The 26,518-nt window shown below is 40.5% G+C and overlaps 1 protein-coding gene across 2 annotated transcripts; it reads right to left on the bottom strand.

The window, feature by feature from the left end:
• Window positions 1-25,217, bottom strand: LOC129827933 (nucleophosmin-like). 2 transcript variants are annotated; one of them, XM_055889227.1, is made up of 12 exons: window positions 25,133-25,217; window positions 24,742-24,821; window positions 23,726-23,845; window positions 22,551-22,644; window positions 22,323-22,414; window positions 20,799-20,860; window positions 20,601-20,682; window positions 18,844-18,942; window positions 7,751-7,861; window positions 5,768-5,844; window positions 5,571-5,645; window positions 1-4,319 (listed from the first exon to the last, which is right to left on the bottom strand). In XM_055889227.1, the coding sequence occupies exons 1-12, from the start codon at window positions 25,182-25,184 to the stop codon at window positions 4,283-4,285; spliced, it is 981 nt and encodes a 326-aa protein (XP_055745202.1). In that variant the 5' UTR covers window positions 25,185-25,217; the 3' UTR covers window positions 1-4,282. The 2 variants fall into 2 exon arrangements, with proteins under 2 accessions (XP_055745202.1, XP_055745203.1); XM_055889228.1 differs by lacking the exon at window positions 5,768-5,844.
• Window positions 25,218-26,518: the final 1,301 nt, after the last annotated feature.

The following is a 26,518-nucleotide window of genomic DNA, read 5'->3' as shown; positions in this document are numbered from 1 at the left end:
TCAGGGCTAAGTTTTGTTTATTCTGATAAAAGGGAGAAAGAAGAGACAAAAAAATGGACGTATATGTTGATCTCAACAAGCCATAAATAAACAACCACTCACGGTGAACCGTCATGCATCATACGTATCAAGAATATTTGAAATATCAGATGAAATTACAAGTAGTCTTTTGAACTTGCCAATTGCCTGCCTTCCTTCCTCCAGTCGACTTTCCTGCCATGCAACTGTAAAACGGGTGTACAAAACATTAAGAACACCTGCTCTTTCCATGACAGAGACTGACCATGTGCCAAGAACTGCAACGCTGCTGGGTTTTTCACACTCAATAGTTTCCCGTGTGTATCAAAAATTGTCCCACAGCCAAAGGACATCCAGCCAACTTCACACAAATGTGGGAAACATTGGAGTCAACATGGGCCAGCATCCCAGTGGAACACTTTGGGCACCTTGTAGAGTCCATGCCCCGACAAATTGAGGCTGTTCTATTAGGAAGGTGTTCTTAATGTTTTGTACAATAGCATAACATTTGTACAATAACATAAAATTGATCAGAAATATAGTGTAGACATTGTTAATGTTGTAAATGACTATTGTAGCTGGAAACGGCTGATTTTTTATGGAATATCAACACAGGCGTACAGAGGCCCATTATCAGCAACTAATGGTACTTGTGTTAGCTAATCCAAGTTTATCATTTTAAAAGGCTAATTGATCATTAGAAAAACCTTTTGCAATTATGTTAGCACAGCTGAAAACTGTTGTCCTGATTAAAGAACTGGCCTTCTTTAGACTAGTTGAGTACCTGGAGCATCAGCATTTGTGGGTTCGATTACAGGCTCAAAATGGCCAGAAAAAAATAACTTTCTTCCGAAACTCATCAGTCTATTCTTGTTCTGAGAAATGAAGGCTATTCCATGCGAGAATTGCCAAGAAACTGAAGATCTCATACAACGCTGTGTACTACTCCCTTCACAGAACAGCGCAAACTGGCCCTAACCAGAATAGAAAGAGGAGTGGGAGGCCCCGGTGCACAACTGAGCAAGAGGACAAGTACATTAGAGTGTCTAATTTGAGAAACAGGCACCTCACAAGTCCTCAACTGGCAGCTTCATTAAAAAGTATCCGCAAAACACCAGTCTCAATGTCAACAGTGAAGAGGCGACTCCAGGATGCTGGCCTTCTAGGCAGAGTTCCTCTGTCCAGTGTCTATGTTCTTTTGCCAATCTTAATATTTTCCTTTTATTGGCCAGTCTGAGATATGGCTTTTTCTTTGCAACTCTGCATAGAAGGCCAGCATCCCGGAGTCGCCTCTTCACTGTTGACGTTGAGACTGGTGTTTTGTGGGGTACTATTTAATGAAGCTGCCAGTTGAGGACTTGTGAGGCGTCTGTTTCTCAAACTAGACACTCTAATGTACTGGTCCTCTTGCTAACACAACGTGCCATTAGAACACAGGAGTGATGGTTTCTGATAATGGGCCTCTGTACGCCTATGTAGATATTCCATACAAAATCTGCCGTTTCCAGCTACAATAGTCATTTACAACATTAACAATGTGTACACTGTATTTCTGATCAATTTGATGTTATTTTAATGGACAAAAAAATCCCAAGTGAACCCCTAAGTGAACGGTAGTGTGTATATATATATACACACACTACCGTTCACTGTATATATATATACAGTTGAAGTTGGGAAGTTTACATACACTTAGGTTGGAGTCATTAAAACTCGTTTTTCAACCACTACACAAATTTCTTGTTAACAAACTATAGTTTTGGCAAGTCGGTTAGGTCATCTACTTTGTGCATGACACAAGTAATTTTTCCAACAATTGTTTACAGACAGATTATTTCACTTATAATTCACAATTCCAGTGGGTCAGAAGTTTACATACACTAAGTTGGCTGTGCCTTTAAACAGCTTGGAAAATTCCAGAAAATGATGTCATGGCTTTAGAAGCTTCTGACAGGCTAATTGACATCATTTGAGTCAATTGGAGGTGTACCTGTGGATGTATTTCAAGGCCTACCTTCAAACTCAGTGCCTCTTTGGTTGACATCATGGGAAAATCAAAAGAAATCAGCCAAGACCTAAAAAAAAAAAGTCTGGTTCATCCTTGGGAGCAATTTCCAAACGCCTGAAGGTACCACAATCATCTGTACAAACAATAGTACGCAAGTATAAACACCATGGGACCACGCAGCCGTCATACCGCTCAGAAAGGAGATGCGTTCTGTCTCCTAGAGATGAACGTACTTTGGTGCGAAAAGTACAAATCAATCCCAGAACAACAGCAAAGTACCTTGCGAAGATCTGTGAAACAGGCACAAAAGTATCTATATCCACAGTAAAACGAGTCCTATATCGACATAACCTGAAAGGCTGCTCAGCAAGGAAGAAGACACTGCTCAAAAACTGCCATAAAAAAAGCCAGACTACGGTTTGCAACTGCACATGGGAACAAAGATCATACTTTTTGAAGAAATGTCCTCTGGTCTGATGAAAGAAAAATAGAACTGTTTGGCCATAATGACCATCGTTATGTTTGGAGGAAAAAGGGGGAGGCTTGCAAGCCAAAGAACACCATTCCAACCATGAAGCACGGGGGTGGCAGCATCATGTTGTGGGGGTGCTTTGCTGCAGGAGAGACTGGTGCACTTCATAAAATAGATGGCAACATGAGGATGGAAAGTTATGTGGATATATTGAAGCAACATCTCAAGACATCAGTCAGGAAGTTGAAGCTTGGTCGCAAATGGGTCTCCCAAATGGACAATGACCCCAAGCATACTTCCAAAGTTGTGGCAAAATGGTTTAAGGACAACAAAGTCAAGGTACTGGAGTGGCCATCACAAAGCCCTGACCTCAATCCTACAGAAAATTTGTGGGCAGAACTGAAAAAGCGTGTGCGAGCAAGGAGGCCTACAAACCTGACTCAGTTACACCAGCTCTGTCAGGAGGAATGGGCCAAAATTCACCCAACTTATTGTGGGAAGCTTGTGAGGCTACGTGAAACGCTTGACGCAAGTTAAACAATTTAAAGGCAATGCTACCAAATACTAATTGAGTGTATGTAAACTTCTGACCCACTGGGAATGTGACAAAATAAATAAAAGCTGAAATGAATCATTCACATTCTTAAAATAAAGTGGTGATCCTAACTGACCTAAGACAGGGAATTTCTACTAGGATTAAATGTCAGGAATTGTGAAAAAACTGAGTTTAAATGTATTTGGCTAAGGTGTATGTAAACTTCCGACTTCAACTGTATATCTTAGCCAATTGGAGCTCTTGTCACCTACTACATTCATGCTCTGAATGGCACACATACACATTCCATGTCTCAATTGTCTCAAAGCTTTAAAATCCTTCTTAAACTGTAATGTAAGCTTCAATTGGCTAAGACCCTAAATCCAGTGTGGTTCATTGATAGTTTAGCTCAATGAGTGATGCAATCTCTTCAATAAACATTTTCCATTCTCCTCCATAATGTGTTACAGTGTACAAAAGTGTAAAGAAAACAATACTCAACGCAAAATTAGAGAGCAGCGTTAAAACAAACATTAAAAACAAAAATACACAAGCCAGAACCAGAGGAGTTTGTTTCGATAACCGATCTACAGTATTTTGAAGCTACCATAACAGCGCATTAAATTGTACGGACTTTTTACAAATAACAATGTCATCATTAAAGGTACAGTTAACAAAGAACAGGATAAAAACAGGGATAATTTCCCACTTACCTAGGCTTTCGTCTAGCAACCCAGTTCTTTTTTACAAAGCGACGGTCATGAAATCATTCCCTTAATTACTAATGATCATCTCTGGAGTGATATGGTAATTTTGGAATGTTTATTCTAGCATTGCCACAATTGATGCCAATGGACATGCTAAGAATACTAACATTATGAGCTAACCAGATGCTGGTGAAAATGACTAAATAACCCACATACGCGCCTAAAACTGGGTCGATCGACAACAACCTACGTAATTAGAAAATCATGTATGAACTATTCCTTTAATAAGCAGGGACTTGATTGAACATATGAAACAGTTTGCAAAACATCACCATAGTGCAAAGGCCTATGGCTCCCCGATGGACACCAACAGTAGGCTAACACCATTTCTTTAGCAGGGGGGACATTGTTACACACGTATTCACTGATGCTCTTAGTAATGGGTTAAAACATTAGAGCTACAATGTTCTTGGGGAAAGCAGAGAAAACAAAAAAATCCAACAAAACTGTAAGAAATGCAATGACTTATTTCTTCTCTGTTTTCAATGTTTGTACAAAGTTCCAGAGGTCTTTAACCACCTGTATGAGACAGAGAGAGATAGAGAGAAACTAATTATAATGCATGCAAATGACATGCTGCATACCAGAGAGCTATGATTTTTTACTAAAGAATGTATTTTGTGCGCCTTGCCTTGCCTTACCATGCCTGGGGAACAATGAATTGAGACAGCATGTAGGGGTACAAGGGGTTGGGTGGAGGGCAATAGTACATACCAGAAAGAATGACTAGGTGCTCGAGTCTGACACATCCCAGAGTCTTTGGCTTCGGAACCAAATCACTTCCACAGATGTTTTCTACACATTGGGATCAAGCCTCCCCTGACCGCACCTTGCAGTCTAAAGACTTTTCACCTGCACAACAACTGCCGATGATGACAGCATGTTCTTAATGGAGGCCTTAATATGTCAGGCGGTTGGATTCATCTCAAAGGACTGCTCATCAATAAAAAGACAGCCTGGTCTGTGACTTGACCCATCCTAGTGCACACACACTCTTGCACGCACGCACGCACTCACGCACACACGCACGCACACATACACACACACAAACACACACAAACACACACATGCACGCACACACACTCTCAAGCACACACCCAACCATTTAAGAGGGCTTTTTCTTGTTTGACACAAACATTCCAATTCCAGTTGTAATAGTTTCCCAGAAACTAAACTGGAATAAAATGGTGATTAGTGAATGCAGTGTCATCGCCATCTTGGCCCCATGTGGTCAAGATTAAAGGACTCTTTACTTAAATACTCCAAGTAAAATACTGCTTGGGTGCTGCATCGACATGAGTAAAAACAATCTTCAATGTACATAAAGTCCCTGCATTTCTGCATTACGTACAGTAGCCCAAGATTCATCTAGAGGAATATTCCTTCAGTTGGTCAAAGACCTTGAACATGACAGAGTCTGGTACCATTCACAAACCTCAAGTCCCTTAATTAGGGCTACAAAAGACTCACTTGTGAGAGAACTACGACATTAAATCAATGGGGAAGACTTTGCCTTGGCAGGTCTACTCCCATTCCATCCCAAAAGAGAGCGCAGACCCAAGATGAACATATTTCACTGCACACACTTTGCAAAAAAACTATCTGAAATAACTGGGACATTTTTTGTTTCTTAGTTGTGTGTTATACATTTCAATGTTTCAGTTTTTTTAATTCAGCAATTCATGTCAATAGTCTATAATAACTACATACATACTACAATGCTGATGCTACAGCAAATACTTTCACTATCAAGACAACAAGAATACTTACTTTTTTATCTGACATCCTGAAAGAACTTTTGGCAAAATTTTCAAACTTCGCCTCGGTCTTCGGAAGAGGTTTTCCCTGATTGGAAAAGAGCCAGTAAATATGTTTTTAATCTGGGTGAGACATTTAATCAAACTAATGTTTAATCACACTAGAGGGGAAAACAACATTATTGCAGTGTAATAACATGTATAACCTACAATTCTGTATTATTCACGAGGCAAATATGACGTGGGCCTTGTACAGCTGATTCTGCCAATACAGTTGGAAGAGGTTTCTGTAAGAGAGGAAGAGGAAGAGAGAAGCTAATCCCTCTCTATGATGTCATGGCTGCGTGTGCGCCAGTGGTCAGTCACCCCCCACCTCAGGCCTGGTGGCAATTGGCGAGGTCAGAGGTTATTCCCACACAACTATGGAGGATGTGTTTCATGTGTTCCACTGAGGCTTTGCTGCAGCCCTTTTTGAATGGAATCAGTGGGAAAAACAAGACATCAATGTGAATTATCTTCAGAGAACACCTTTGATGCCAAGCAGACTTTGGCGTTTATGGCATGTTATGTATGGAAGCATGCAGAGGGAGAGATCACCACAAGATAACCTGTGAACTTTTGCTAACGACTTGGTGTTCTAAGCTTTAACTGTGAAGCATGAAAATGACTTATGGCTGGTCGATATGACCAAAATATGATATCACAATACAGTGCCTTGCAAAAGCATTCATCCCCCTTGGCGTTTTTCCTATTTTGTTGCATTACAACCTGTAATTTAAATAGATTTTTGTTTGGATTTCATGTAATGGAAATACACATAATAGTCCAAATTGGTGAAGTGAAATGAAAAAAATTACTTGTTTCAAAAAATAAAAAAACAGAAAAGTGGTGTGTACTCACCCCCTTTGCTATGAAGCCCTTAAATAAGATCTGTTGCAACCTATTACCTTCAGAAGTCTCATAATTAGTTAAATAAAGTCCACTCCAGCACTGGTATTAGGCTCTATTAGCGAGCTACGTTTGCTCTGACTGAGTACATTTATTAGCTACTAGCGATTAGCATTAGCGGCTGACAATTTATTTTAGCCACAACCTGCTAAGAAAAGACACAAACTAATAGTGTAAATATATAAAACTCTTTATATAAAACAGATTTATATTAACTCAATGAGGCCCACCGTATGGCTGGCACGTTTTGGACTTCTAACCCCTTTTAAACATAGTGTGTTTGAGCTAAAGACTTCCGAGTTGTACCATTGTATTCGTCGATTTCTTTTACATCAATAGATACCAACAATTCGTCTGTGTGATTAACGGGGGCTGAGCTAGAGCGGTGTTTGTGAGACAAGGGCGGATTCCGAAGGGGCCTGGGGCTGGGTCTTTTGTACAAAAACGTCTGTAGAGTCCGAATGGTTTGAGCTACAAACTATTAAAAACTATTTATGAAAAGCTGAGACTGTCACGAACCCGCCAATGTTTTGCTCTGCTTCGATCACAAGACACACAAGAGTCATTAGAAGGCCAGGGTCTATAATACTGTAATAAACTCACATAGTTGCTTTCACAAACTCCACACAGTTGTCACTGACTCGTTGGATATTAATTTTCCAGTGAGCAAAAAAAGTTATAAAAAATAAATACTATTCTGTACTTACAGCATTCATATGAATGCATTTCATTTATCAGGTTTTTGCTTTGGCTGACCTTATTTTTTTATTGACATTTATTGACTGTTTATGTCAAATTGTTTGGTGTTCTACCTGTATCCCTGGTTGTCCTGAAAAGAAAATGGTAAAACACTTAATTGTGAGGCTAAATATAAGGGCTGGACATGCAGATAAATGAAAGTCAGATAAATGAAAAGCAGATGTTTCCTGGGGTCTCGGGACTGATAGGGTTAAGAAGCATAGTAGAAAGAGGCATTGTTGTCATCAACATATTGTTGCATTGACCATGAACACTGAAGAGTGAACGGTCGCCAAGTGACCTTGTGGTCAAGGGGGGGGGGGGGGGGGTTGTTGAGAGAGAGAAATACAATTCAAGTAGAGGAATAAACTAAACTATTTAACAAAACAAACATTGAAATACACTTATAGAAGGTAATGTTTAAAAAAAACTAAACCAGTCCGTGCATCAATACCGGTCTAAAGTAAAATACATTATACCGCCCAACCCTAAAAAGAAACGTGTTACCTCTTTGGCTAACGATGCTAGCTTGCTCTTGATTTCAGGCACGGTGAGAACATTGGATGGGCCAGCTCCAGACTTTTCCTTCTGACTCTTGTCTTTTCCTCCCACTGGTGTCTGCAAGTCAAACAAGATCAACATCATTCAAAGTATCATTCAGTGGTGTGCTTGTTCCAGTAACTAACTAGCCTAACTGAAAAGTTGAAACTTAGGCTTAGATTGGTGTCAATATTCACTAGTTTCTATGTAGGCTACATACAGTACCAGTCAGAAGTTTGGACACACCTACTCATTAAAGGGTTTTTCTTTGTTTACTATTTTCTCCATTGTATGGATTGTATAATGGTTGTATAATGGTGAAGACATCAAAACTATGAAATAACACATGGAATCATGTAGTAACCCAAAAAGTTTTAAACAAATCAAAATATATTTTAAAATCTTCAAAGTAGCCACCTTTTCCCTTGATGACAGTGTTGCACATTCTTGGCATTCTCTCAACCAGCTTCATGAGGTAGTCACCTGGAATGCATTTCAATTAACAGGTGTGGCTTGTTCATTTGTGGAATTTCTTTCCTTAATGCGTTTGAGCCAATCAGTTGTGTTGTGAAAAGGTAGGGGTGGTATACAGAAGATAGCCCTATTTGGTAAAATACCAAGTCCATATTATGGCAAGAACAGCTCAAATAAGCAGAGAAATGACAGTCCATCATTACTTTAAGACAAGGTCAGTCAATCTGGAAAATCTCAAGAACTTTGAAAGTTTCTTCAAGTGCAGTCGCAAAAACCATCAAGCACTATGATGAAACTGGCTATCATGAGGACCGCCACAGGAAAGGAAGACCCAGAGTTACATCTGCTGCAGAGGATAAGTTCATTAGTTACCAGCCTCAGAAATTGCAGCCCAAATAAATGCTTCACAGAGTTCAAGTAATAGACACATCTCAACATCAACTGTTCAGAGGAGACAGGCCTTCATGGATGAATCAGGCCTACATGAATCAGGCCTTCATGGTCGAATTGCTTCAAATAAACCACGACTACAGGACACCAATAATAAGAAGAGACTTGCTTGGGCCAAGAAACACGAGCAATGGACATTAGACCGGTGGAAATCTGTCGTTTGGTCTGATGAGTCCAAATTTGAGATTTTTGGTTCCAACCGCCGTGTCTTTGTGAGACGCAGAGTAGGTGAACGGATGATCTCCGCATGTGTAGTTCACACCGTAAAGCATGGCGGAGGAGGTGTGATGGTGTGTGGGTGCTTTGCTGGTGACACTGTCAGTGATTTATTTAGAATTCAAGGCACACTTAACCAGCATCGCTACCACAGCATTTTGCAGCGATATGCCATCCCATCTGGTTTTTGCTTAGTGGGACTATCATTTGTTTTTCAACAGGACAATGACCCAACACACCACCAGGATGTGAAAGGGCTATTTGACCAAGAAGGAGAGTGATGGAGTGTTGCATCAGATTACCTGGCATCAACAATCACTTGACCTCAACCCAATTGAGATGGTTTGGGATGAGTTGGACCGCAGAGTGAAGGAAAAGCAGCCAACATGTGCAGTGGGGAACTCGTTCAAGACTGTTGGAAAAGCATTACAGGTGAAGATGGTTGAGAGAATGCCAACAGTGTGCAAAGCTGTCATCAAGGCAAAGGGTGGCTATTTGAAGAATCTAAAATCTAAAATATATTTTGATTTGTTTAACACTTTTTTGGTTACTACATGATTCCATATGTGTTATTTAATAATTTTGATGTCTTTCATTATTCTACAATGTAGAAAATATTAAAAATAAAGAAAATTCCTTGAATGAGTAGGTGTGTCCAAACTTTTGACTGGTACAGTAGGTCTTTAGTGTGTTCCTCTTGCCACCATGACAACATAAGAAAATCATTGTCTACTGGCCAAAACAATTCATGTACATCCAATCAATGTATCTGTGAGGAGCATCTATGCCATTCGCCCATTTTCAACTGTCCCATAACCATGCGATTGGTGGTAGCTAGTGAATTGGCCTTGTGAGCCCAAGACCAGCCTGTGCTTAGTATGCTGGCTACAGCCCCTATCCTGACCTATTTAGTGTGTCACGCCCTGGCCATAGAGAGGGTTTTAGTCTCTATTTTGGTTAGGCCAGGGTGTGATTAGGGTGGGCATTCTATATGTTATATTTCTTTGTTTTTGGCCAAGTGTGGTTCCCAATCAGAGGCAGCTGTCTACCGTTGTCTCTGATTGGGAATCATACTTAGGCAGCCTTTTTCCCACCTGTGTTTTGTGGGTAGGTATTTTCTGTTTTAGTGTCTGCACCTTACAGAATTGTTTCGTTTCTCACTTTGTTATTTTGCTTGAGTGTTTTTGGTGAATAAATGATCATGAACACATACCACGCTGCGCTTTGGTCCACTTCTTCAGACGAGCGTTACAGTGTGACTGAGAGAGGTTCCTCTATTAGGGACAGCTTGAGCAACCAGCTGGAAGGGGATTAAAGCAAACGGACACCAAATTCTACCCTAATTACAGCACATTTTGACAAATATGGTGGGAAAAAAAATATCCTTTTATTGCTTCCAAGCAGAAGAGGGCAAACCCAGACTTTAGCGTTGAGCAACAGAGAAAAACGAAAAAAATAGTTTTTCAGTGGCGGGTTAACTCCCCTAGACTGACACTGTGAAAGGGATCATTCTACAATGGGAAATGCAGCGGCCGCTTGCTACATTTTGCGCTACGGCTAAGAGTGTAAAGCTACCAACGAACACTCCGAGAAGTAATATTGAGTAATATTACGAATCCAGAGGCTCTATATAGTGGTTAGAGACTTTTCCCCCTCATAGCAGTTATGTAAACTGACACGGTTTGAGTTCCATCGTCATTGTTTTCCTTTACAACACAAAGAGGCCCTTTATTTGTTTGTCTGTGCGTGTATGTAGGCATGCATACAGTGTGTGTGAGCCTCAGAGAGCCCTCTGCGAACATGGTGTTAACAGGGCTACAGGTGTGTCCAGAGCTGGGCGGACAAGGCCCCAGAAGTCATCAATTAGGAGTGTGTGAGTGTGATACAATTTGACACGCCATACGCCATGGCTGCGCGTTATACAAGCAGGGAGCCTGTTGCTACATGCAGGCCCGGCTGGAATCCACTGTGATTGCAGGGTTTGATTGATGGACGGAGCTGTGTTAAAAAACTAGGGGAGAAGGACCTTCTTGGAGAGACTTTCTGTCATGCGACTGAGGAACTAACAATAAGAAAGCATTCTGTTTTTTATGACCAAGGAGTGATATTTTTGCTCCTAGCGAACACTTGACACTTGCCTTAAAAACTTTTACCCGTACCAGCACCATAGTACAGTGAAAATAATGACCTGCACGCAATCCAAAGCCGCATGTCAAAAATACTTCTGTGCAACATTTGTGAAAAGTATCATATTAAATCTCCGATTGTGTGTATTAGTGTTTTGACGTTACAGTGTTAATGATGGTGCGTGACGTCAAAAGGTTTTTAGACAATCTTTGCCATTTTGAATGTTAAATATCTACATACAATAACGGATGTAAAGATAGCAGCATCTACGCTAAAGAGGTGATGGAAGCAAATGAGGATAGTATATTCAAAGTTGGCACATTCAAATGGCATGTCACTCAGAATCACCACGGAAACATCAGGCTGTGTGCGTCCACAACAAGCGTGTGGACCCGGACAGTGAGAATAGAATAGGCTTGTCGCTAATTCAAACCATTGCATTTGAAACATATTGAAAGTAGATGCGTTCCATTATATTTGGAACATACTCAAAGTTGTGTAAACTGATCATTACCCAAAATAATAACAGACCAGATATCTTGATTGTCAGATGGACAAAGGAACCTCTTTTTTTCCCCCATCGTACAGATTAAAGGTATCAAATAAGAGGGCAAACACGCACACGGGTACACACACAAACACACATATGCACACACACCCTCACACCTTCGACTTGAAAAAATCCACATGCCACTGGCTCCTGGCCAAGAAATGGCCGGCGTATTTATTATTTGGGGGGCGGCTCTCCACTTTCAAAGGACAGCTGTGGAACTGAAACAGCTGATAAACAGACAGAGCAGAGCAAGCTGTTTAATCTGCGCCAGACACTGATTACAGATGCCACGGGACATGTGACTTAATCACTTGCACACTATCATTTGATGTAATCGCTCGTCTCCGATTCGCTCGTCTTCGCTCCAAATACATGGTCATGATGATACTTCTGCCGGCTAAGTCTGAATGTCTGAGGTAGTAATTGTTCCTTTGGTGTCTTGTTGGAGGGCTTTGGGGCCAGGTAAGGAGACAAAAGACGTTTCGCTGAGAAACTTCCACTCTCAAGACCAGGACAAAAAATATACCTGTTTTTATTGATAAAACAATAAAGCTCAACTTAATTAAAATAGAACATTGCAGAACCATTGAAAAATCGGGCAAATTTGCAATCGGATTAAAACAATCATGAACAGGGGTAGGGATGTGTGAAATGGACAATGTTCAAACAACACATTTTCTCCGGTTTTCAGTAAAAACATTTTATTTTATTTTTATCATAAAATTCCATGTGAATTCACAATGCTGCTGCCAGCAACGGTTTGGGTCTCATGGCGCGTCCCTTTCAGATTGTTAAACATTGCACCTGTACTACCATTACTGTACCTCAATTCCCCCTCACAAAGTTAGCATTTCCTTCTCATTTAACTTCTCAAAGTATTGTCATACAGGACTTCACTGCGGTTGCTTGCCTTTCCCTGCCATTTTCCCAACTGTTAACGACGATGAAGTAGTGATTGAGAGTCGACTCAAAAATAATTGATTCCTCGACTGTATTTCAATGTTTATTTTGTTAAATGTGATATGCCGTGTGTAAGGTCCATTTTTATTGTTTACTTGGTAACACTTTTCTTGACACCCAGCGTCATAACACGCTATGACACAATCATAATCATGTCATTATATGTCATAACAGCAGACATACCTTGTCATAACCTGTTATAATATGGTCATAACACTGTCATGACACATATATTTAGACCTGTTGTGACATTAATTTTATAGCTGGTTATGATACCTCCATAGGAGTGTAAAAACCACAAAACCTACCATGGTAGTTCTTTTATGGCTGGTTATGACACCTACATAAGAGTGTCAAAACCCACAAAACTTACCACAAAGCAAAACATTCCATTACACCATTACACATTAAATTATCATTGTAATTGCGCACACATTGATGTCAGACATGCACCAACGCAAATGCTCTGCTGCTGATGACTGGGATGAAAGCAGGAGATTTCAGAAACAGGACAAGACACCCTCTTTTTGACTCTTGACTGATATATGGGCATGTATGTGATAGGTTATCTGGCTTATATGATTATGGTCATAATGCTTCTTGACAGTGTCATAAAGTGTATTTTCTACAAGTTATTTAAAATATGATGAAAAAAAACAACAAAGGATTTAAGAAACAAGCCTTCAAATGAAAGGAAACTTCTTGGTAGGGAAAACCCCTAGAATTTTAATAAATGTGGTTTTGACAGTTATATAGGTGTCATAACCAGCCATAAAATAATGCAATATATGTCACAACAGGTGTAAATATATGGGTCATGACAGTGTTATGACCGTATTAAGACATGGTATGACAAGTTATGTCAGCTGTTATAACATTATGACATGGTTATGACCATGGTTATGACCACACTGAGTGTCAAGTAAAGTGTTACCGTTTACTTCGCTACTTGAGTAATCTCTCTCCGCTCTCTCTCTCTCGCTCCATGCTGCTTCCCACACAGACTTAGAGCGCATTTGTTGTTCCTCGACCACTAGACACTTGCAGTTCAGTCTGCATGGTCAATGAAGCACATGCAACAATGTTGATGACAACGATGCTGTTTTCACTTTGCTACTTAATATAAATCCACTAGTGTTCTATAGTGACACTATTAGTTTGTGCTTCTTACATCTGCAAACAGCTAGCTCGTATTTTCTTAGCAAGTTCAGACTAAATCTTGTTAGCTGATAATGCTAATCACTAGTTAGCTGGCTAATAAATGTTCTCAAATCAAATGTTATTTGTCACAGCAAATGTAATTAGCTATACAGCCTGATAATACCAGTGATGGTGTAGACCTAAATCAGCATGTTGTATCTTCCAAATCAAATAGGAATACGCGATTCATGAATATGTTAGCTACATGAAGCAGCTAAGAGAAAACATTAAAGGTAGCCGAAGATTATAGGGTCCCCTAGGAAACACTTCACAACACTTTTTGTCCTGTCACAATAACTCCTCCCTGGCATTTTCAGTCGTTGTCATATCAAACAACACTGTACTCAAAGTGCCCACTATTATATTATAACTATAGAATTAGAATAATCATTATATTTTCATGACTACAACACCAAAGTGTGTTGCTCTAAATCGCAATTGCATTTAGTTTTACTAGCATTTAAAAGCAGTTGGAGGCCACAGAAGGAGTGTTGTATGGCATTGAAGCTCGTCTGGAGGTTAGTTAACACAGTGTAAAAAGAAGGACCAGATGTATACAGAATGGTGTCGTCTGAGTAGAGGTGGATCAGAGAATCACCAGCAGCAAGAGCAACATCATTGATGTATACAGAGAAAAGAGTCAGCCCGAGAATTGAACCCTGTGGCATCCCCATAGAGACTGCCAAAGGTCCGGACAACTGGCCCTCCGATTTGACACAGTCAACTCTAAGTAGTTAGTGAACCAGGCGAGGCAGTCAATTGAGGAACCAAGGCTGTTGAGTCTGCCGATAAGAATGCAGTGATTGACAGAGTCAAAAGCCATGGCCAGGTCGATGAAGACGGCTGCACAGTACGGTCTTTTATCGATGGAGGTTATGATATCGTTTAGGACCTTGAGAGTGGCTGAGGTGCACCCATGACCAGCTCGGAAACCAGATTGCATAGCAAGAAGGTATGGTGGGATTCTAAATGTTCGGTGATCTATTTGTTAACTTAGCTTTCGAAGATTTTAGAAAGGCAGGGCAGGATGGATATAGGTCTGTAACAGTTTATCGGCAATCAAAAAGTGTATCTCGCAATGGAATGCTACATTTGAAATCAGAATTTACATACACCTTAGCCAAACACATATAAACTCAGTTTTTCACAATTCCTGATATTTAATCCTAGTAAAAAATTCCCTGCCTTAGGTCAGTTAGGATCACCACTTTATTTTAAGAATGTGAAATGTCAGAATAATAGTAGAGAGAATGATTCATTTCAGCTTTTATTTCTTTCATCACATTCCCAGTGGGTCAGAAGTTTACATACACTCAATTAGTATTTGTTAGCATTGCCGTTAAATTGTTTAACTTGGGTCAAACATTTCAGGTAGCCTTCCACAAGCTTCCCACAATAAGTTGGGTGAATTTTGGCCCATTCCTTCTGACAGAGCTGGTGTAACTGAGTCAGGTTTGTAGGCCTCCTTGCTTGCACATGCTTTTCCAGTTCTGCCCACAAATTTTCTATGGAATTGAGGTCAGGGTTTTGTGATGGCCACTCCAATACCTTGACTTTGTTGTCCTTAAGCCATTTTGCCACAACTTTGGAAGTACGCTTGGGGTCATTGTCCATTTGGAAGACCCATTTGCGACCAAGCTTCAGCTTCCTGACTGATTTTGTGAAGTGCACCAGTCCCTCCTGCAGCAAAGCACCCCCCACAACATGATGCTGCCACCCCCGTGCTTCACGGTTGGGATGGTGTTCTTCAGCTTGCAAGCCTCCCCCTTTTTCCTCCAAACATAACGATGGTCATTATGGCCAAACAGTTCTATTTTTGTTTCATCAGACCAGAGGACATTTCTCCAAAAAGTATGATCTTTGTCCCTATGTGCAGTTGCAAACCATAGTCTTACTTTTTTATGCTGGTTTTGGAGCAGTGGCTTCTTCCTTGCTGAGCGGCCTTTCAGGTTATGTCGATATAGGACTCATTTTACTGTGGGTATAGATACTTTTGCGCCTATTACCTCCAGCATCTTCACAAGATCCTTTGCTGTTGTTCTGGGATTGATTTGCACTCTTTGCATGAAAGTAAGTTCATCTCTAGGAGACAGAACGCGTCTCCTTCCTGAGCGACATGACAGCTGCATGGTCCCATGGTGTTTATACTTGCGTACTATTGTTTGTACAGATGAACATGGTACCTTCAGGCATTTGGAAATTGCTCCCAAGGATGAACCAGACTTGTGGGGGTCTACAATATTTTTTTCTGAGGTCTTGGCTGATTCCTTTTGATTTTCCCATGATGTCAACCAAAGATGCACTGAGTTTGAAGGTAGGCCTTGAAATACATCCACAGGTACACCTCCAATTGACTCAAATGATGTCAATTAGCCTATCAGGAATTCTGGAATTTTCCAAGCTGTTTAAAGGCACAGTCAACTTAGTGTATGTAAACTTCTGACCCACTGGAATTGTGATACAGTGAATTATAAGTGAAATAATCTGTCTGTAAACAATTGTTGGAAAAATTACTTGTCATGCACAAAGTAGAAGTCCTAGCCAAAACTATAGTTTGCTAACAAGAAATTTGTGGAGTGGTTGAAAAACAAGTTTTAATGACTCCAACATAAGTGTATGTAAACTTCCGACTTCAACTGTATATCTCGCAATTTCTTGGCTTTCAATGTCTCGCAAGGTCAGTAAAGCAGGGCCTACTATTAATGGATAGGATAGGATATTGATGAGATAAGCGAGATGCAACACTGTGTGAGGGTCACACACAGGATCGGTGCACGTGCATGGGTTCGCTTCATGCTGTTCACAGCGTGGTAGACAGGGCACCAAAACAGCGGAGTTGTTCAGCCTCACTAGACGGCTAACTTCACACAACTTTCCCCAGGCCTTTATAGCCTATTGTCCAGTTAGGCTATAACACAGAATATTATAGGTTTTGTGTTAACTGCACTGTGATAATTGTTTTTGTGAAAAGATCAAATAAAACATTTGGGATTTTAGGGATTTTTCTTAATGTTAAGGTTAACACCACTAGTACACATTGTACTGAGTGTCCGTCTTTTGCCAATAGTGAAGATTTACGTCTTCCAAGGAGGATCCCAGGCAGAGCATCTTACAGCTTTACAACCGTGGCGCAGGCTCGGAGGCATCATCACAGAACAGGCAGCCTGCTTCCACTTCCATCAATCAAAAAGTACTAACACACTACTGACTATAGAATTCAGACCGACAAACTTGAACGCCAGTCATATCGACCCATTTCGCTCCACCAAAAACCGTAGATGACGGGGCAAAGAGTTTAGAAATATGGTGAGAGAGGCACTGGCAAAGGATCTGACGAGCCACCCTAATGACCAGTCACCTGCACTAAGAAAACGCCTGCTTCCTCCAACCTCAGGGGCATCTGGGAGCAACCTGCCTGCTGCCCCAGACATCAAACACCCGTAATGAGAGCAATTGGGAGAAGGTGTGTACAGGAAGCGAGGGGTGTGAGGAGGCTGTTTGAGAGGGGGGGAGGGAGGGAGGGGTGGCTGAGGGATGGGGGGTCGGGGTTAGGATTAGGTAGGGTGGGACTGGGGAGTTAAACTGGCAGGTTTCAGTGGTTAGCCTGCTGGTTAATCCCCGCTAGCACTTTAACAACGGCTGTGGTAACGTGCTGAACAGCGGCCATTACAGAATTAAATAGATTAGCCAGCGTGCTCTACCACACACCGCACGCTTCCCTGAGGGCTACGCAATGCCTCGGGTGATTAGCATAGCAGGTCTCACCTCATTATGCATTAGCGTCTGACATCACACACAAAGGGTACAGTTTTCAGTCCGAAACAATGTTCTAGGAGGATTTTGATCATTTCTTGTCATGACAGGAAGTGTTTTAGGCGTTTTACCTTACATATTGTTTGAGAGAAAAGGAGATTTTGACTTTTTGAGACACTGCTATGAAGTTCTGAAAAAATGAAATAAGAGGTTCTCACATGGTTAACTTCTTTCTTGATTAATGCTCATCAAAGGCTAGCATATGTTATGTCAATACAAGAGAGAAATGACAGGTCACTGGTAATGTTTCACATCAAGCTAGAGTCATTTGGGGGGCTACGGGGGTGGGGGCTGATTAGGGCATTCTTAAGGACGGGTGGAAAATGAGAAGGTTGCAAAGGTGGGAGGTGGGGGGAGGGACATTTTAGCATCAAAGTGGTCTTCAACCCAAAACGGTAGGTCAGGCCGAGGGGTCGTGGTCTTAAACCCCGTCCTGGGAAACGTGTTCAGGGGTCAGATGTGTTTGTTTAACACAGAGAGAGTTCAATCCTTGGGTTTGTAAGGCTGTCGTCCAAGACATTCCACCTGAGAAATGAAGTACCGGTCTAGAGCTAATTGCTACTTGGATTCATCACATTCTTTGCTGTGCTTTGATTCCATGCAGCTTGCTGAGAGTCTGGCAAGTACCTCTGGGACAGTGGTCTTATAAGCAGACAAGTCTTATAAATATTTGTCTTGACATGAACATTCAAATGTAACTACTATGAAAATGTACAGGTTTTAATAAGCTTAATTTACATTTTAAAATGTAATCTAGTCTCTTGTAACAAGACTGGCAACAGAAATGTCTCTAGTGCACGCAGGGTTTTCTACATTGTCCCGCATGAACAATTTCATGGAAGGAAACAGCTGATGCGTCTGTTCGCTACACATCACATTACTCCTATATGGCGAAAGATGTCTGCAATTTTTCATGTTCAGCAGCATAACGCCGACCTTAAGAATCTTCTTTCTAAACTGGCTGGCAGAGAACATGTGTTTTCCAGGAGTTTGTTTTGAAGCCCAGACCACAAATGCCCCCTTAAACTGTCTGCTTTGGGATTGCCTAACCACAAACAACTCCTTGGAAACTCTCATTGCCTCCTCAGCTCTAGGCCTATTTTGGAATCACCTTACCTTTTCACATAGATTGAAAACCCTACGATTTATCTGGCAAATGAAAATACCACTTTTGGGAGCAGTCAACAGTGGTTCATTTTGATGTGCGTAATTACTCTGGCTTCATGTTGGCCTAAAGAGGCCTAAACAGGTGTAAAAGTTTACCTACCTTGGTTTGAGGTTTAGCCAATGGTCCCCCTTGATTGCCTGGTGAGCCATTCTGCACCAATGTCACACTTTTAGGCTTCTGCCCCAAAGGCTCCGGGCTCTGAGAGACAACAGCATTAGTTGGGAGAGATGCAGGAAGCACTATACACAATCGAAAATCCAATTACAGTAATCATTTCATTTGGAAGGACATGTTGGCACTGCAGAAAAGTGTTGCTTTTGTCAAAATAGACCATAGCACTTTTAATACTTTTCAGTTTGAACAGCATTAATCTCACTGTCCGTCTGTCTGTACACTACTTTAGTCAGATCAGTAAAGGAGGTCGTTGGGGAGTAAAGGAGGGCAATTAGTATGCTCTCTGTCCTCTGTGTTTCAACCCAGGAAGCATATTAATATCCATGCTGCCACTGCTCATCACTATAATACAGTATGAGCATGACAAAGAGACAGAGAGCAAAGAAAATAAGAGGAAGTAGAAGAAAAGACAAATAAATAATTAATGAAGGAGAGGAGCTGTGTGTAGCAGAATAAATCAACAGGTGACCGAAATGCTCAGCTGTCGTCTGGCTCTGGGGCTAGAATCAGTGCTCATGTCGCAGGTATGTGCATCTGCCCCGCTTTGATCTCTCGCGGTCTGGCACAGTTAAGACTTGGACGCTGCCTTTAAAATCACAAACAGACACACGCACACAATGATACACACACACACACACAGGCACACGCGAACACGCACACTGTTCAAAGACAAAGGCCAGGTGCAATGACGGACTGTTGAACAAGAGAAGGGGGTATCAGACAGAAAGAGAGGATAAACAGAGCAACGAAAGAGAAAGGTGGGAGGACTGAGGGACAGGACATGTAGGCCTAGGTGCCTTATCGAGGAGAGGGGGTGGGGGGGGTGGAGGAAATAGGAATTCCCAATGCCTAGACTTGTAGGCTGTGTTTGTCGAGTTGTCTTTACTGCGATAGTATGTGTCTCGCTCTGCAGTGCTGGTGAAACACAGAGTGCTCAGGTAGATTACAGAGGAGAAATCCCATCATTAAACCCGGCAGACCCTGTGCTTTAGTCTCGAAAAAACAGATGGGTACAAGAGGGAACAAGATGAAAAAGTTTCCTCCGCTCCGTCTCGAGCAAAATGGCCGCAGGTCAACGGGTGCAGAAATGAAAGAGCTAAAAACATGTCTAGTTTACAGAACATGCAATAACTATGAAACATTTACAAAATTGTCTTTGACACTGATATGCACAACACAAATAAGACCTGATGTTAGACAATAAAATATATATAAAATATAATATGCCTACAATATGTCACAATCCTAACTTTCTAAGATGGTCCCGTGTGGCTCAGTTGGTAGAACACGGTGCTTACAACACCAGGGTTGTGGGTTCGATTCCCATGGGGGACCGGCAAAAAGATGTATGCCCTCACTACTGTAAGTTGCTCTCGTCTGCAAAATATCAATATAATAGGACTTTTTGGATCTAAGGCTGCGTTTAGACAGGCAGCCCAATTTGTCTTTTGACCAATCAGATCAGCCCTGAAAAAGATCTGATATGAAAAGACCTGATGTGATTGGTTAAAGACCAATTAGTGGGAAAAATATCAGAAATGGGCTGCCTATGTGAACGTGGTCTATTGGCATGCTCTGCTACATGGACAAGTCCTTGTCTAGCATGACACCTAGTGGACATATATGATACATCATCTATGCCCAGTGTCATGTTTTTAGTTGAACAGAATAAAAGGGCTTACTTTCTTTATGGTTGGTTTGACTGGGACCTTCTGTACTTTCACATCACTCTCATCTTCATCACTATCGTCGTCGTCATCATCACTACAAAAGAATAGAACACGAAAATGTACGTCACGTCATCGAATGGGAGTCCAACAAAGACACATGACGCAAGACACACACCAACAAACCTAAAATACAAAAAAGAAGATTCATACTCATCATCGTCGTCATCTTCATCGCTATCATCATCATCATTTGACTCCATTTTCAGTTTCTTCTGCAAAGGGATACAATATTTTCTAACTTTTGGTAATAAATAAGACCTGCTGAGGAATATGGTATGTACCGTCAGGACAAAAATTATTGGCACCCTTGATAAAGATTAGCAAAAAAAGACCACAAAATAAAGAATACAAATACTGAGCTATTATTGTAAGCTCCAAAAAATTGGGAAATTATATTTTTTTATACAATTGCTCAGTTAAAGAGATTTGGTTCAAAAAGTAATATTTTTTCTCTCAAAAAGATAGTATTCAAAATTATCGGCACCCCTGTTTTCTATACCTTTCAATATCTCACCTTGCGAGGATAACGGCACTGAGCCTTTTTCTAACATATTTTTTGAGATTGGATCAATAGCCAGCCTCCACCCAGTACCCTGCCCTGAACTTAGTCACTGTCACTAGCCGGCTACCACCCGGTTACTCATCTCTGCACAATAGAGGCTGCTGCCCAACGTACACAGGCATGGAACACTGGTCACTTTAATAATGTTTACATACTGTTTTACCCAATTCATATTTATATACTGTATTCTAGTCAAGTCCATCCTATTCAACTATTGCTGTATACTATTATATCCACGTATTCTACAGATATACTATATATCCTATCCACACTGTCCATAATGTCTATACATCCCATCACATATATACTGTATATATTTATACTCCGGACTCAGACATTGCTCGTCCTAATATTTTTAAATGTCTTAATTCCATTGTTTTACTTTTAGATTTGTGTGTATTGTTAGATATTACTGCACTGTTGGAGCTAGGAACACAAGCATTTTGCTACACCCACAATATTATCTGCTAAACATGTGTATGCGAAAAAGTTTATTGATTTGACGTAAATGTCTGGAGTTTGCTAAATGGTATTGACACTTGGATTGGAACCGGTGTCTTTGGCCACGCACATCATCGGTGGATTTGGCATTGAAAGAACGATGCATATGCAGAACAGAACCCCATACCTACTGTAAAATATGGTGGTGGATCTTTGATGTTATGGGGCTATTTTGCATCAAATGGTCCTGGGGCCCTTGTTAAGGTTAACGGCATCATGAACTTAATCAAGGATCTGGAAATATTCTGTGTGGAGGAATGCTCTACGGTTTTTCCCAATATGTTCTCCAATCTCATAAAACATTTGACAAAAAGGCTCAGTGACATTATCCTCGCAATGTGAAGTATTGAAAGGTATTGAAAACAAGGGTGCCAATAATTTTGACCCCTATAATTTATTGTCTGTTGTTGTCTTTCTCAGAGAATTAGAATAAAATAACATAATTTCCAATAGTTATTTTTAAGAATACAGTATTTGTATAGCTGAGTATTTGTATTCTTTATTTTTGAGTCTGTTTTGGCTTTATCAAGGGTGCCAATCATTTTGGACCTAAATGCATGCAGTTGAATCCAATCCAATAATGAGCTAAGTAAACAGCAGGAGGAACATACCGGAGCTGGACGCTTCCCTGAGGTCAAACTTGACGGCCTCGTCACAGGTGACGAGCTGTTTTCCTCTTCTTCGTCATCAGAGTCCTTCACATCTACAAATTGAGATTAGGTTAAACCTAATCGCAATGCTGCTGCTGCTGTCTTGTACTGTCAAAATGTCACCTTATATCTAGCCCAAAGACAGTATACAAACAACTAAATCAGCAGACTGCAAATGAAGTCACTCACTGATAAAATGCTGTCCACTGATGTACACTGGTCCACAGCCAGACTGGAGGCGGAAGGTTACTGGAGGGGTGATCCCAAACCCTCCTAAATTCAACTGCCAAATTTAGGAATAAAATAAGCAAGTCGAATCAACAAAAAATCAACAAAAAATGTTCAACGTCACAAATGTTTCTTTTTTACAGAATGTACATTCAAATTGCGGAAGGTAGGGAGGATCCCAAACACCTGCAAGCAAAGGTGTCTTATCAAATGATCTATTACTACATTATCTTATCAAAATCAAAACATCTATTCAGATGTATCTGCTTGCTAAACATTAAAGAAGTGGGTGCTGCCAGACAGTTGTGAATGTGAATTCCAAACTGCCAGGCCATTGTTCTGGTTGCGATAGCAACCAAACAAAACACAGATGTATGTGTTAGAATAACTACTGTAAAAATGTTCAGGTAGTGATAACTTCCATAAATAACACAATTATCCACTCACAGCTAGTGTTTTCAAGCCCTGAACCAAAACCAAAATACACACTAGCTTGTAACATTGGCCCGAGCTTTGCAGAAGGCGACAAGCCAAGCATGTTTAAACAATGGAGGTCATAAACAGAGACAATCAATCAAATGTATTTTATAAAGCCCTTTTTACATCAGCAGTTGTCACAAAATTGATTATACTGATACCCAGCCTAAATCCCCAAAGATCACGCAATGGTGACAGTGTTCTCTGGATCAGGGCGGCAGTCATATTTTCCATTTAATAGGTGGAAACTGGATTACTTTAGGAGCAACGAGCCTGACATCATGGAGACATAGCCGCTCATGGTCTGCTTCAGAGTCATTCACAAGCGTAAGTTGCTGTCTCTAGAGCCACCAATGTAGCGCGTGCAAAATCATGTGCAATACACTGGAAATGGGTTGTGTGGTTCATTGCATCCAGCCCAGTGTTGTGGCTTGGATCATGGCCAAACATACCTGTAGCATCTTTGTAGCCCTCTGTCCTAGTAACACTGTAATTACTACAGTAACAACACGTTATTTTAGTAATTGCTTAGTAATTGCATGGTAATGGAGTTGAGTGCTTTTCACTATTATAAAAGTGGAATAACGGACAGGGTTAAAAGAAGCTTCAGGTAAGTAACAGCACAGAACTATGGCGATGCATCATTCTAAAACACTCACAGAGGGCAGCACAGACGGCTTCAGCACAGCCAGTGGAATTTTGGTGGTCTTTCCGTCGTATGTGATGCCCTCGATCTCCACCGTGTGAAACTTATCCTCTGCCTCAGCACCCAGGCACACCTGCAACACCAACACACACACAGCTGTTTCACAGATATGATACTGTATGTTTCGCCACTTTGGAACACGCCAACAACATACAGTCTCCCACATTTCTCTGTCAACCATCATCTCTGCTTGGTGGCAAAAAGGGAGTGACTGAAAGCACATTACGATGATGATATCCATTTAGAGGACAGGGACTGAGTCATTTTCAATGGTAGGAAAAGGTTAGCTAAGTATAAGAAAACACATTGTTGATTAAAATGTTATTCCTTTAAATACACATCAAAGAACTATGACTAGATATTGTATTCATTGTATTATTCACGTTTTCTGACATTTATAATATTGACAGTGGTGAACTTGGTATTGTGGCGTTGGCGGTACACAAAATAGGAAACAGGTGAAATATAGACTGGATATGCAATGACATAAAATAAAAGTTGTCACTGTATGTCTTACATTTTTCTCTAACAGGTGCAAAGATAAATATACTGCAGAAAGTGTACAAATAAAAGGACTCGATGAAGAATATTATAAAAACATTCCAATTACAGAAACTCTCTCAGTGTAGTTTAATTAAAATGTATCTATTGTCAAGACCTAATTCTGATGGACCTTTTTAATGCATGCATCGTTTGTCAGGACATTTTTTGTTGTTTTAAAAAATAAATAATGAACCTTTGGCCAAGTACAATGTTATGATATTCTCTAGTCCAGGATTTCTCAAACTCGGTCTTTAAGTTTTTTTGTCCTAGCACTACACAGCTGCTTCAAATAATCAAATAACCATTAAGCTTTGATCATTTGAATCAGCTGTGTAGTGTTAGGGCAAAAACGTGCCCCGAGTTTGGAAAATGCTGCTCTCGTCTAACACAAGTTTGGGCTCAGAATTGGCATAGTGATGATCTTACTGCTTTGAGTGACAGCTGATGATCCGCATCATCGTCCTCCTCAACTTTGAACTCCTTTTTGTCCGATTTGAGTGTACAACCTTAAGTTGACATCACATAGGTTAGCAAACTCTAAGCAAATAGCTGTTGGCATACTACAATTGAAAACGGAAATATAACATTATCATTGATAACAAATTCATCTAGTTAGCCTGTTAGCTTGCTAGAACGCAAACAAAGAGCGGTTTGTTGAATTGGCGCGAGAAGCGCATTACCTATCTTAAAGTTAACTAGCTAGATACATATGGTGTGTTTGGGACAGCTATAGCTAGCTAGCTACATAACGAAAGACACACGTCTGTTATTACTAACAGTTCACTAAAATTAAACTTGGCAGTGCAGACGTGCTCACCAAATAAATACATTTGAAATCTGGTTATATCTGGAACGCTATCATCAGCCATTTTCCCCTGAATGTTATTGTTCTGTTCCGTAAAAGCAAGTGACATTCAGTAAGCCAATGGGATAGCTGAAAAGGAAGTTGTGGAAATCATACGTCCAATCGAATCAAAGGCTTGGGTGGGACAAAAGGGGGGAACATACACTTTTGTTTACGTCCGCTAGATGGAGTCATTGCAAATAACCTAAAAATAAGTCTGTGTGTGTGTGATACTTGCAGAGATTGGAACATCTACTGTAGTATGATACTGCTGTTTTGTAATGGTGTGTAACACTTTACATGACATACAATTGCGTTTATACTTGTGTTGTAACACTATCTACTACAATAGCATCACTACTTTTGTTATTGCACAGTAATGAAGTAGTGTTTGCAATAAGGAACTGTGCATATTTCTCTAATTACAGAAATCACTCAACGCCATTGCTATGCAAAACAAAAATACTATATACAACATGTTGATTCAGTGTTGTTGTGTAAAAATAACAATGTCACTACTAGGTACAAGACCAACTTAATGTAATGTGTTGCTGTGGGTCAAAAGAAAAGGACCACTTTTAAGGGTTCACATTAATGTATTCTTCATTCCTATTAAAGATTTGACATTTTTGTTTCTTCTACATCAATGAAATGTTATTGTTGATTTGTCAGCTGTCCTTTTCTTTGAAAAGTGATGGTGATGGTGATAATTAGTGTTGCAACCTTATGCTGGTTCAAGTATTTTGCTAAGATACGAACAGAGCAGTCATTAGGGTGACTGACCCGTATCAAGGAATGGCGGCTTTTCATGCAGGTGGTTTGAAGTCTTGTTTGTGCAGCAAAGTCTGCTCTGGCTTGTCTCAAGAGCCATTTAAACAGGTGATACATGGCCCCTGCACTCAATCAACAGTTTTTCTTCCAGGCGCCCTCTAAATCATAAGAGCACTTGTGTCAGCACGATCAGGTAACTCTGGACTGATGCCACAAAAAACTACTGTCACTACCGCAAGGTGACTCCTCCATCCCACATGTCAGATTCCATTTTACGTCAAATATCATATGATACAGTAGGCAAGCTTGTCTTTGTGTGTTTAAAAAAAAACACTGAAAGCCAATGCTACTTATTTCTCTGGGTTAGTGACAACATGTTCACTGTACACATGCCCTTAGTAGATAGCTACATATACCTTCAGGAGAGCCCCAACTTGTAATACTTCAATAAATCCATTTAGTTTGATAAACAAAAATACATTTGGATTTAATTTTATTGTGATTCTTTTCTTAATACTTTAGTTCAGGACAAGTTAAAAGCCTAAAACATTTTTCACAGATTATATCTGTTGAAAAGAAAACAATGAA

The sequence above is a fragment of the Salvelinus fontinalis genome, chromosome 29 (genome assembly GCF_029448725.1).
Source record: "Salvelinus fontinalis isolate EN_2023a chromosome 29, ASM2944872v1, whole genome shotgun sequence".
In the NCBI taxonomy this organism is placed as follows: Eukaryota; Metazoa; Chordata; class Actinopteri; order Salmoniformes; family Salmonidae; genus Salvelinus; species Salvelinus fontinalis.
Note: the sequence above shows the minus strand (reverse complement) of the source record. Positions and strands in the feature narration are given on the sequence as shown.

Excerpts from the sequence above, each read along its gene's own strand:
- LOC129827933 (XM_055889227.1), bottom strand. The coding sequence starts at position 25,184 with ATGGCTGATGATAGCGTTCCAGATATAACCAGATTTCAAATGTATTTA. Across the intron at positions 23,846-24,741 it reads ATCAGCTGTCACTCAAAGCA|GTGTGCCTGGGTGCTGAGGC; the intron begins GTAAGATCATCA and ends TTGGTGTTGCAG. Across the intron at positions 20,861-22,322 it reads CAGGGAAGCGTCCAGCTCCG|AAGAAACTGAAAATGGAGTC; the intron begins GTATGTTCCTCC and ends ATCCCTTTGCAG.